The sequence below is a fragment of the Astatotilapia calliptera genome, chromosome 23, assembly GCF_964374335.1.
Source record: "Astatotilapia calliptera chromosome 23, fAstCal68.1, whole genome shotgun sequence".
NCBI lineage: Eukaryota > Metazoa > Chordata > Actinopteri > Cichliformes > Cichlidae > Astatotilapia > Astatotilapia calliptera.
This window is the reverse complement of record NC_137443.1, coordinates 5,165,510-5,179,401: the sequence shown is the minus strand read 5'-3', so window position 1 is coordinate 5,179,401 and position 13,892 is coordinate 5,165,510. Positions and strand designations below refer to the sequence as shown.

Genomic DNA, 13,892 nt, shown 5'->3' with positions numbered 1-13,892 from the left:
TGTGTGTGTACAGATCTCTCCTCGTGGTAAAAAGTAACCTGGCTGTCTGTGAAACAACACACGTCCTTGTAGGGGTTTTGTTTTGGGATACTCGTCCTCATTCCCTTTCATGCTATGTTAAGTTTAGTTCAATTCATATAAGTTCTCCTTCGGTTAACCAAAAAACAGTAATACTGAGGGCCAAGTATATGTGAGGATGATGGTGAGGACTCAGTGAAGAGGCACAGGGCTTACATCCAGGATGCACTTGTTCATCTTTCAAATATTTTTCCCCAACTTGCAGTAAATTGTGTGCTGTAAATAACCAGCCACAAAAATGCTTGTTGCAAAATTGATACTGCAAAGTAAATCCTGACAGAAGCTTTTCATAGGCAAAAGTGGGTTTCTTACTGGAACAGAACCTTAGTAAATCTGACCCATAGTGTGCTAATAACAAGAAAGCCCTAAACTGTTACGCAGCTGAAAAATGGGGGAACATTTTACTTTCAAAAACTACAACTGGTCTCCTCAGATGTTTTTAAAGGATGTGAGACACAACAAGTCCTTTTCTACCAAGCCACATTCATACAAATCTGCTTATTTTAAGCCTTCAAAGACTAAATATCACACCCATCTCTGATGGATGCATTTGGAACTTTGACGCCCCAGAGGAACTCGGGATTGAACTACTAGTTAACTTCTAGTTAACGCACAAGGTTGAATCACAACCGCACAGCATCCCAAGCTTGCACAAATGACTTCTAAAAGAACCACAGCATGACCACTGCCATTATGACACCCCTAGGAGACTTAAATAACCGCAAGTCAAGTGTTAATGGACAACTCCATTATCTGATGCAGCTTGCTTCTCTTCTCAATGAGCACTGAGGACTCACAGGGGTGCACATCTCTCTTTTAACTATTCCCAATTCAGCTGTTTGTTTTTTTTCCCCATGAGTCTATAATTACCTCCTGCAAAGCAAACATGTCATATGGTAAGCTCTCTAGGGTCTGGTGGAAAGGTGACGTGGTTTATATGCTTCAGTTAGTGGCTCTACTGCATTTAAGGATGGTGAGTAATGAATGACAGAATCAAACGATTATGAATGAAGGCTTGTGGAACAGATGTGCACTGCATCCCTTTACTTTCTGCAATGGTTGCAACATCATCAATCATCACTTTAGGGGGACTTGTGAGGGAACATGTTTAAGGAAAGGAAAGGAGAAACTGACATGGATGTGGCGAGAGAGAAAGAAATGGAGGTTACCATCGATGTGAGTAATGGACTGCCACGCTGTTAATGAGGTCACTACCAAAAGCCATAACCTTCATTTTAATGTATACGTGTGTGATTTGTGTACAGGACCCGACTGAAACCCTGGATGTGATTAATGAGATCTCGGCCAGTCCTGCTGTGTGTCTGTGGGGAATAAGGTCCTGTAGTCTAAATCACGTCAGGGTTGTGGTGCAGATGGTCATGGATACAAAAGCCATCAGTAACTACATAAAAGCCAAGAGGGGTATTCCTATTCATCACATGATGGTTTATAACACACACCTTATTTTTTAACACGCCACCTTTCTCTGCTGTTGTGTATCCTCTGGGCCTCTCCCTTCTCCTCCAGAAGACCGATGAAAACAGCTGGAGACTCACAATCTCACACCGCCCCCCTAAGCAACACTTTCACTGACCTTTTCCAAATCTTCTTTCTTACAAACTTTTTTTTTCTGCCTACCTCTGGGGGGTGTCTTTGATACTCAAACTGCATTTATGATTTCACCCCAAAATGCCACAAGATTCTGCACATTCAATGAAACATCATGCTTCTCCTGGGAACAGCATTTCTTCTGTTCCAAAGCATGAACAGGTATGGAGGGCATCACATCGACATTTAGAGATAGTTCACCAGAATCTGAATGAAAAGCCAACTTATTCTGTGCAGACCACGTGTTTTTCAACTTTTGAGAAAACGTGCTTATATCCAAAAGAAAAACAAGCTTCACAGACACAGCCTACCATCTTTTCATTACTAGACAAGTGAGAACAGAGAGGTAGAAGTGAGAACACATACCAAGCTCATAGAAATCTGGCGAGTAAATCAGGAAAAAAAAAAAAACTTAAGGCGAGCCAAAAGATGGCAAAGGCTTGCAAACAACCAACCAAACAAACAGAAAGCTATAAAAAAAATGACCACCAATGTGCATGTATCTCACTCTCATATCAGGGAGCAGGGAATCTTTTACATCTCTGTGCTCGGGGCCCACTGTCTCATAATCCATCCATGACCGATTTGCTAAAACTTTTATTCAAAGGGATTAGCTCCGAGGGTTTGTGACCCATTACATTTAGTTATTTATTAGCACTGCACTATTTCTGTATTGCTATAGGCCACCACCACTGTACTTTACTCTTTAGTACTGTACAAAAAAAGAAATTATGCACAGTGCCCATCAGCATTCACCACCAAAAACCAAAGTAACTGATTCTTTCCGCATAGAGGACATTAGATCACATGCTTTTAGTCACCCTATAAACTCAAAATCCAGTCAAATCCAGCCAATCCAGCTGATGATTCCCTCGTGTCACCATCCGCAGCGAGTGAGATTTCACTGTAGCTGTGTTGGGAGAGGGAATAAAAATAAACAGGGTATCTAAGCCAGAGTGACCTATGATCCGATTAGTATCTCCCAATCCTGTTAGGCTGCCTCCCTGATGTATGTTCATGCTTCATTCAGCTACTCTATCCTACTCCAATTTCCTCACCTTCCATCAGCCATGGAAAATCCTTGATTACAAAGGTCAGCATTTGTATCCCAACTCCGTATGCACAGGGAAAACCAACAGAAATGAAGCAATGCGCGCACGCGCACACACACACACACACACACACACACACTCTACTGATGTTATGCCACTGTAGCTACTGTCTCCCCAGTTATTGGTTTTCTCATTGTGCATTATACTTCATCTTTCCACTCTATCTAGAGTCTAATTACTAATGACCCTCAAAAACACAGTGGCCTTGGATTTAAGAGGCAGAGAGGAGACTGGGAGATTGAATTTAATCCAGCTATGCAGAGAAAAGGTGACCTTTCTGCAAGTTAGTTTCATTTTTGTTGCTCAGTGATGCAACTGGATTAGTGAGTTATTGTAGGGGGTGAAGAAAGCTATCTGTGAAACATAAGCTAAGACCTCAATCAGCCATGAAGTTATCTTTTCATTCATTTAGGCCTTGAAAAGAAGCACAGCTAATCATTTCCATTGTCCCTGTTGGACACTAAAAGAAGCAGATCAAATCAGGGGAACGTGTCCTACTACACCAACAGAGAGAAAGAGATGCACCCTCAGGGGACTAAACCATCTGTCACCCTCGCTCTCTTGCACCTGCTCATGAGGTGTCACTCCCTTTCTAAGCTAACCTTATGCTTGATGTCATACTAAAAGAGCAGGCTGCATGCTGGGCAAGCCCACAGCTAGCTCTCTGATTGTACTTGGCACACACTACATGTCTGTCTCCACCTTTCACTTGATTCATAAACAGGAATGTTAGCGGTCACAGCGGTTTTTATATAATCAACAGCACAACACCTATAAGTACACCGCATATGTGAGTGTTGTTGATTATATAAAAGCCACAGATATGTTCTCTTAGGGCTGGGCGATATATCGAGTTTTTTAAAAATATCGATATATTTTCATACGAGATATAAGATGTGACAATATCGTTTATATCGATATAGTCTATGTTACGTTATAATTATACTTGTGGAGCCGCAGGTTTGCCTCTCTTTCGTCCACTTATGTATGTCTCTACGCAACGTTACTCGGCCTCGCCTCTCCTTCACTGAACACAACTCCCCCTCCCCCATAGCTTTACCTGCAGGCAATGACGAGATGAAAGAAGAAAATCTCCGTTAGCGAGTTACCTCGGATCCCCCCCTGCGTGGGGCTGGACGGTGTCAACGTGTTAGCGAGCTAACCGCGCTAACGAGCTAACCGCGCTAACGACATGCAGCCAGGAGGGGCTGCACGGCCTAAAATCCTTTCATTTTCTCAAAAATCGACAGTGCGCCTTATGTATGAATTCTGGTTGTGCTTACTGACCGCGAACCGATTTTATGTGGTACACAGCGCTCAGCAATCTGTCAAAAAATGTTTTAATATGACTTTGCTAAGCTACGGAGCTGCACCGCTTGATGGAGCCGCCTCGCGGAGTGATACGTACTGTGCTTCAACGTAATATTACCGTACTGTGTGTGTAGAAGGACCACACATGGCACCTGTTCAGAGACGTGGTGCAGCTGTGAAATCTGTCTCTTTGTTATTACGCTCAGGGTCTATTAGTTTACATTTTGACTGCACAATTGTGAGCTTTTCGTTATGCACAAAAACAACATTGTTTTCTTTTATTTATGGACCATGATTATTTAATAAATGCTGATAATTTATTTTTGAGTAATTTCTACATCTACGCTGTATGTAAAGAAAATGCCCATTTGACATCTGGGACACAGTGTGACTAAGAACTCTCTTTTTGTTCTTAACTTATGGCTTTAAAAAAAAAATCGAGATATATATCTTATATCGCCATCCAGCTAAAAAATATCGAGATATGAATTTTGGGTAATATCGCCCAGCCCTATGTTCTCTGTATATGATACCGCCAGGATCTCCATAGTGATTCTGGGGAGCTCCATTAAAGTTTGTCCGCTCACAACAATTACAATATTCTATCAGCAGCATTATGATGGCCTGCTTCTCTAAACAAACAAACTAACAAACAAACGCTAACAAAATCCAGGTTGTTTAAAACCGGTTAAAAGCCAGGGTACCTTTAGTACAGGGTACTTACTATAAATACGTGTAAATGCTTATTCAGCTCATGTGTTAAGCCAATGACAAACCAGGTTCATTTGAAATTCCATAAAGTCCAACTAACCTAAAGACCTTTATACATCAATGAAATATTAGTCAGAGCAAAAATACAATGATGGATCAAAACTTACATGTGACAAACAAAATAGGACAGGTGGTTTCAATAAATGCTTGGTATGTCAGAGAAAAGTTAACACTTTGTTCTCTAACTCGTGTCAAAAGTTGTGTAAAGTATGTAAATGGCCTGCATTTGTATAGCGCTTTTCTAGTCCATAGGACCTCAAAGCGCTTTACACTACATTCAGTCATTCACCCATTCACACACACATTCACACACTGGCGATAGCAAGCTACATTGTAGCCACAGCTGCCCTGGGGCGCACTGACAGAGGCGAGGCTGCCGGACACAGGCGCCACCGGGCCCTCTGACCACCACCAGTAGGCAAACACGGGGTTAGTATCTTGCCCAAGGATATTTGGCATGCAGCCAGGATGCAGCCTGGGATCGAACCACCGACCTTCTGATTAGTGGCTGACCTGCTCTGCCACCTGAGCTACAGCCACCCCAAGTATGTGCTATTAAAGGTCAATTGTAGATGTGTGGAGAAACCAGCGAAAGCTGAGATAAAGAGAAGAAAGACAAACAAGCCAAGATACAAGAAAACAGCATAAAGGTCAGGTGGTGAAGTTCTCAAAACATAGTGAAATGAAGACTGGAAATGAATTGGCTCAGCTGTCGGAATAACCATGAAGAGAAGCGATACACAGTCATCAAGTAAGAAACAGATTAACATAACTAACCTTATGAAATTTCCCCTTGTGGGACTAATAAAGGTATATCAATCAATATCAAAACATACAAGGCCAACAGAGATAACAGGTATTGTCAGACACAAAGAAAACTGCCACTAATGTTACTACTTAAGCAACAGATATCATGTTAAAACTGCAATAGATTGGTGAGAGACAGAGAGGAGGTTAAAGAGCTTCCACGTTTGTCTTAAGGTGAGACTTACCACTTGGTTGCGTGTGCGGTGGTACGGTTGAATGATGGGTAATCCCAGGGGTGTCACCCATTGCACAGTGTGACCCGACTTAGAGATGAGCCTGGCGCTCTCAGTCAGCCAGTCCTGTAACAAATGGATTCAATCAGAGGTAACATGAAGGGACACAGTGATAGAAATATTTAATATTAGTCAAGAATGCGTGTGTGACATGCTTGTATGTTTAGAGCATGTTACTGACAAGAGTGCAACTAAATTTAAATCAGGTTAAATGAGGTTGATGGAGATTTCAGGTTCGGCTAGACAGGGCTAAGACACCAATGCTATCTCTGAGCCTCCAAGTAGGCACACCTGTGGTATCAATCCCAAAATCCAACGGAGCCTTGTTCTCAAGTTATCGCATTCACAAAATTAAACCGTAAAAAAACACTACGATGCAGGGAAAAAAATAGAGACTTCATTGCCTAGACTAGAGCATCAACAAAAGATTTATGCACTTACTGCTCATTCTACTTCTGCTGCTTTAAGGACCTACTAACAACTGTTGCAGGCTTGTTGCTGAACAGTGAAGTGTCGCTTAGTCTGGAATATCCGACAGCACTGTTTGCATATGTGTCTGGAATAGTCTGCCTCCAAAAATGGAAGCCCTATTGATGTCCCATAAGGGTTTTGTCACACATACAAATGCACACTCAGTGAGCTGTAGGAAAGATAAATATGTCCTAGCAACTGGAGTTAGCAACCTGACCAGAAGCTGGTCCATTAAACATCACCTCGCCTCTTACAATCAAAGCACAAAATAAGAAAACCGCAAAAGCAAAGAAACCGACGTCAGAGATTAACAAGAAAAACATCTTGAAAAATTGACTGACTGGCAAACATACAGACAGAGGTGATCAGCAGTGTTGACAGGATAAATGGGAAATGTACAGAGAACGTAGGCGAGGTCAGGGATAACAGCGTCAAGGATTGATCAGCTGCCTCTCTTTCCCCTCATACTTCAGCTCTTCCCTGTGAAATGCAAGTGGATGTGACCTATAAAAGCAGCGGGGGATACACACACTTACGCACTCACGCTGGCAATAGCATCACATCGGCACCAAGGTATGTTAGGAAGGGTATTTATCATCTCAGACTGGGCTATCCCTGCGTGTTTCCCACAGGACACGCACACAAAAACAGTGGTTGGTGGTAATAATGGTTCGGCAGACTCCTCTCTGCCTCTAGAGATAATATACAATCCCCTACCAGGTGCACGTCCTAAATCTATTAATGGAATCTATGTGATGAATAGGTGCCATTGGCAGGGTAACAGTAAAGTAAACACGCCATTAATAAAATTCAAATAAGAGCCTATCTGCAGCAGTAGATCAGTAGGCAGAGCATGCTTTAGAGGTTTGTAATGTCCTAGCGACTTAAACAAACCTCATTTAAAAACAACGTAATTTAGTGCCGACTAAAACTTTTCCAGATTTATCTTTGCAAGACTATAATGAGTTGAGTTTAGTTGTATATGAAGCACAGAAATTTCTTTAAAAGTCTGTATGTCAAAGCAAATACTGATTAATTATTAGTCACATATGCTGAAATATATGCCTGTAGCTTGTTAATTAACCTACTGTACACTGAAAAAATAAAAAAATAAAACAAAAAAATATAGAGGTTACACACTAATTATAGGCATATTCTCTTTTATTTTCTTTGATAGTATCAAATAATAGATTTTTCTTGTGAAACATTTTAAAGAAACTCATCTAAAATAAAACGTTACCATAATAAATGGTATCTTCGTTATAAACACAGAGAAAAAGCTTGAATACTTTTATTTTAGTTGCAGTTTTTAATGAATACTTGTATTTTTTTGCTGTTTTTACTGCATGTGTTCTAGTGAAACTTGCATATATATCGAGAATACAACATTGCTATCCAGAATAGCAATAGTGCTCTCATCTCCAAAACTTTAAAGAACATACAGAGTGCCGAGTATAAAGAAAACAAAGGACACCAGCACTCCCTGGGAAAAAAAAAGTCATTATATCTCCCCAAATAATGTGTTTAACAATATTTCTAATCAAGTGCCACCACAGATTGATGATAATTTGTTGGATGAGATCATTTTATCATTTGCATATGTTGTAATGTACGTGTGATGAGCTCACCTGTATCTCTCTGGTCCCTGTAAACATCTCCTTTAAGGCATTGAACACCTGACGCACCAGGTAATGGGATGCATCCCACACAAACTCCTGGAAAAACAACAACACAGGAGTCTTTCATAGTTGGTCAAACTGTTTAATTTGTCCAATTTTAAAAATTAAAAACATGCATTTTAGCTTTTAATTGTGCTTCGAATGGTGGCTACATGTATGATGCAAATTAGTGTTACAAATCAGGGTATCTCATTTGCATCTCATTACACTGATATGATCTCTACAGAAGGCCTTGCCCTCTTTTCACCATCCATCCCACTGTAATCACTCACAATTACACTCCCCCCTAATTCCCTGTTTAAACAATTAGGAACATTATCCAGAAGTCATTTAGCAGAATGCCTGTGAGATAGTAGACAGCAGACAGAGTTATGCTGATCCCATCTACACAGACAATGAGATTAACTCTAACTGTTGTAAGGAATTGTGTAGCTATGGAACACTGGAGCGCTGTGAGAAGATTCAGTTCTTCCATTCTCCTTTCTTGGTGTCATGTAACAGAATGGGTGTGTCCATCAAAGGAGAATTCAGGCCCAACCAAATCAAAGTGCAGATAACTAAAAATAGACACGCAGTGGCTGTGCGTAGGATATCAAATATAGCTACTGTTGGATTGCATTCCCTGAAACGTCCATGCAATGTGATCATAAATAAATCTGATCAAAGTAAATATTAAAAGCATCGGTTCAGGCTCCATGCAGCTCATTTAGAGACAGTGTAGTATGACTCTTTACGTCAAGGTCAAACTGACTGAAATACCTTTGGCTGCAGAAACAAATGTGATGATTGTACAATACAGTATGTGGCCGCTATTTGCAGTGCATTAAATCCTTTAAACCCTTTACACTCATGCAGAAGATAAAAGAGTAAGTATAAAAAAAGCTACTTAAAAATAGAGTTTAAAGCGTTTGCAAGAACATACACAAAGTGAGAGGAACCCCTCACACAGAGGAGGTCCTGTGTTAAGGGGCCGCTCTGTCATGCTGAGCTGATACCGTGCTAAAAATAGCGTAGCGTGTATGAAGGAACTCTTTCACTCGCCACCCTCTTTCACCGTTGCTATACCTTCGGAAACTCGTCAATCTCCTTCAGTCTTTTCTCTATCTGGAGGCGTCCACCATAGCGAGTGACTCCGTACACCACAGTCATCACTGTCTGTTTAACCACCTTCCTGCTGATGAAGCCCTCCAGCACCTGGGCGATCTTCAGTCCGCTCTCTGCATCCCGAGCTCGTAACTCCTCCACCTGGAACATGTAGACAACTTACATATGAATTTTCTTTTTTAAAAGGAGGTCTTTTGGAGGACAATTTAAAGCTTCCCCAAAAATGAACACAGATAACATCTGCGTGACATTAATATAATATGTCACAACTGCTTTCACTTATAACAGAAGTGAGTCCTCACAGCTTTGAGACTAGAAGCAGAAAACTCATTTCATGATCAGCAAAGCTATTTTTCAGCTCTTGTTGTAAAGCAGTCTTAAGTAATGTGACTCTTGACAGTGTTACTTATTGTTTAACATAAAACAACAACAACAATATAGTGAGTCTGTAGGGAAGGTTTTACGATTTTTCCAAATTCTTTAGACTAATCATCTTTAAACAGGCTTTGGTTGTACGCAGGCAAAGAGTCCATGTGGAGAGCAGAAGAGGAGCAGAAGTGCAATTATTGCCTCGCAATTATTGTTCTTTTTAAAATGAATTTGAATTCATGAACGATGACTGGTCACTAGAAGAGGAAACCTTGGTCCAGGTATTCACTAATTTAACAGGGTCCCTACAGATTAGCAACTGTGCCTGGAGACAAGGTCAACAAACCAGCCAATGACAGTGGTTATTGTACAGTAAACCCCAAGACGACTTATTTATCCATGTAGCTTCTTACATCACAGCTAATGTCATCATGGTATCTAACAATAAACGCAATACTCTGAGGCAAACATTACAGTCACTGTGTGTGGACTTCTGAAATGGATGTTTTTGCTCTGTTCTTTCTGAATTTTCCGGTACTGAAATGTCAGCACATCACACTTATCTTCCAACTGTGCCTCCTAAAAGCACGCAGGCTCATGCTTCACCATTCAAGACTTTAGACATGAGACAGTCTCGTCTCTGCACTTTCATGCAAAGCAAGAGAAACCAAGCACTTCTGAAGACAAGGCCTAGACTAAAATATAATCTCAATGCCTTAGCTTGTCACTCACTGTTGGATCCACTGGGCCGTCCGAATACTAACAGGTGAATATCTGCAACATGCTTTGCAACTGATATGTGCCATCATTAATCTGTGTAACCGTAAGTCTGTGCAGTTCAAAGAAAGTAACAGAGCAGACCTGTTGTGCAACTCCGCTGTAGACATCCTGGGGCACATCACAGGGCATGAGATTGACTGATGTAGCACCAATAACATCTCTGCCTAGAGCGGCGTAGTGCTGGAGACCATTACAGGAGCCGTCCTGGAGAAGAGGTGAAGAAAAAGATTAAAGCACGACTGTGGAGGCAGACAGCAGAGAAAGAATCACAAGGATCCGCACTGATTGGGTCAAGTCATCCAAGGAGCAAGGTTTAAAGGTCTGCCTTTCTGCCAATAAACAAATAATAAAGCACAAAAAAAGAATAAATAAGATGAATTGCATGAACGTGAGGATATGTTGGGAATATGTTATGTGGTTGAGGCTTTGTTGCACTTAATTCCAAAGACTAAACTTAATTTTTCACTCTATTCAAACCAACATGTAACCTACAAGTGTATAAAATAATACAGTTTCATCTTTTTTTTCCTTTGGGTTTCACTTTATCATAATTACAGCTGTTAAACACCAAGCTAAGCAACGTAGATATATGTATCTGGGTATCAGGACAGATAAATCTTCATTCTTGTCCATCCTTCTTTGATCCTCGTCCCCTATGTAACACTAATATAGTGCTTGCATGTGTTGTTGTGGAGAGGCAACATTTAAGTTTCACAACTGTAAGTCTAAGCTCACCCAGCTTGACTCCTGGTCATCAACTTTATTTATCCATATATTTCAATATCTATCAAAGGCAGTAAACTCTAAATTACATCAATCAGATTTAAAATAAATAAAATTGAATTAAAGTAAATAAAATTGAGCCCTGAGGCTTACTTTTATATGCATTTAATTTCATTCAAACCCTAAGCCTCAATTTTATCTAAAGTAGTTTAGCTGAACTTCACCACTCAATTAAGTAATAATAATAATAATAATAATAATAATAATGGATTGCATTTATATAGCACTTTTTGAGACCCTCAAAGCGCTTTACAATTCCACTATTCATTCACTCTCACATTCACAATACTGGTGGAGGCAAGCTACAGTTGTAGCCACAGCTGCCCTGGGGCAGACTGACAGAAGCGCCATATCGCGCCATCGGCCCCACCATCGGCCCCACCATCGGCAACACCAGTAGGCAGTAGGTGAAGAGTCTTGCCCAAGGACACAACGACCGAGACTGTCCGGGGCTCGAACCGGCAACCTTCCGATTACAAGACGAACTCCCAACTCCTGAGCCACAATCGCCCCCGAAGTGAAGTATTGGAGATACTGTCTTTTTAACACATCTACAAAGAGGAAGTGCTAAATACTTTGTGAATTACACTCACTTTTGGTCTAATGGTCTAAAAAATAAAAAATAAATCCTCTTTTCAGCTTCTTTGTCTTATTCTTTGAAGGCATGGGAAAATGTTGCTCCTTACATTTCATGCATTATTATTAGTGTGCGTTCCAGCGATGTTGGGTATAATTAATCAGACAGACAATAGCTTGTAATCACTAATGGGATTAAAATGTTCTTTTGCAACAAAAATGAGACATTTTGAGAAGTGAAAATAAAATTAGAAAATTACATTATAACAACATTATAAGAACCTTATTAACAAAGGCCTGCAGTGCAGATGAGATGAGGCTTTACTCAGCCACATATTTCGGTTAATGGTCTAAATCAGGGAATTCTTGACAAAAAGATGCTCCACAGTTAATGTATATACACTGTTCTACAAATATAGCATGTCACTAAGAATAACAATCATTCATATGATTTTTCTGTTGCTTTTTTCCGTTGAGAAAACGCATTGGTTTAAATGTCAGATCCTCGTGCAGGATATGTCAAAAAGGCTTCTGGCTTGCAAGATAAGGTTGACAGGTTTATAGCAGATGACAAAACGGTGAACATCGCACAGGAGGTCTTGGTTTGTTAACTTTGATTTGCCATCTAAAATAGACCCACTGAATGATGCAACCTTTTTTTTTCTCGAAAGACATAAACCTGAACTACAATAAGAAGACGTAAGATGAGTAACTCTAACAAGCTTTCCATAATTCAAAAAGTTTTTACATTTTATTTGGACTTTTACATGACTGATATGCTACTCATTAAGCATGACTCTCTCAGTCTGTTACGTACCTGATGAACAGGAAAATGAGAGATGAACTGTGCTGGATCAGGAGATCTCACAGCATTGGCTATCTCCATGCAGCAGGCCAGAGCCTGCCATGGCTCATCTGCATTCATCCACCACTTTCTACCCTGAGAGAAAAAGTCACAAGCACATAGCACATTATACTGCATACATACCTTTCATAGGAATACAAAAAAAAAAATTGACATATTCTAATATTCAATGTTTAGACCGACAGTTAAACCATTGTGTCATTGGCATTGTCCCAGTAATTAAAAAATGCTTTATCCACTTTTATGAAATACATATACGTACAAACAAGTATAAAGAGAAAATAACCAAATATTAGTGAGTGTGTATGTATATATTTGAGTCTGTATGGATTAGAGAAAATCCAAAAACTCAATTCTTTTTTAATAAAGTCATTAAAGTTGCCCACAGCACAAACAAGTTCAAATAACTCATTAAAAACCCCAAATTACCAAGATTTCTATGACTGTGACGAGTGTACGTGGAACGTCTTACTATACAGTGAATGAGCAGCAAGTACTAACATTTAGAGGGTTGTCGGCAGAGTCCAGTATGTCCTCCATGATAGTGTTGGCATACTCAAGTCGGCCCTGTAGTGAGCTCCTCTTCTTTAATCCTGTAAGATTCACCAAGTGGATCTTTAGCCAGTCCAGGCCTTTGGGACCAAGCAGCTTCCCCTCCGCAAACACAAGGATTGCCCGTGTGACATCACTTCCCAGGTGATTAAAGTATGGAGGACATGGATAGGTACGTCCCCTGAAGTCCATGTTGTGAGGGAACCAGAAGATCTCGTCTCGCATGTGGTTGGCGATGGACAGTTTATAGAGAGCATCCATACGTAAGCTGTGCATCTCGCTGCATTTCTTTTTGGCATTGATCACCTGTCTTTTCATGTGGGCCTTCTCACTAGCTGTATAACTGTGGTCTTGAGGGTTAAAGTGGGGGATTTTGGGGGCTTCCGACAAAGGAGGTGGGATGTCTAGCTTATCGCTTCCACGATCATTAAAGATGGAGATAATAATGTCCAGCAAAGGTTTGTTGATCTTCCAGGCACAGTTGCCCAACTGGTTGAGAGAGTCATAGATGGCATGAAGATTTTGACATTTCTCCAACAACTCTTCGTGTTGGGTCGCCCCGTCCACTGTGCGCATCAGCTTCGTCGGCGTGAGCAGGTATGCTCCAAACTTGACTGATGTCCAGGGCACTGGAGGGCACAGCATCGGCATCACATAGGAGTCAAAAGTCAACTTGGTCTCCATGGCTTCCTGCTGCATCTGAGTAAGGATGGGGTGGGGCTTGATGAAGCCAACCTGGCGGGTAAAACATCACAAGAAAATCAGTCGCAAACTAAAAAAGAGCAGACACACC

At 40.7% G+C, this 13,892-nt stretch overlaps 1 protein-coding gene across 1 annotated transcript in view; it reads right to left on the bottom strand.

Annotated features, from left to right (window-relative positions):
* Positions 1-13,892, bottom strand: part of polrmt (polymerase (RNA) mitochondrial (DNA directed)) — a 54,514-nt gene that overhangs the window by 18,549 nt on the left and 22,073 nt on the right. The window contains exons 10-15 of the mRNA XM_026159254.2: positions 13,049-13,834; positions 12,500-12,622; positions 10,405-10,527; positions 9,136-9,315; positions 8,020-8,106; positions 5,873-5,986 (exon numbers count right to left, since the gene is read on the bottom strand). Of these exons, the coding sequence (XP_026015039.1) occupies positions 5,873-5,986; positions 8,020-8,106; positions 9,136-9,315; positions 10,405-10,527; positions 12,500-12,622; positions 13,049-13,834 (1,413 nt within the window). The remainder of the gene's footprint in view (positions 1-5,872; positions 5,987-8,019; positions 8,107-9,135; positions 9,316-10,404; positions 10,528-12,499; positions 12,623-13,048; positions 13,835-13,892) is intronic.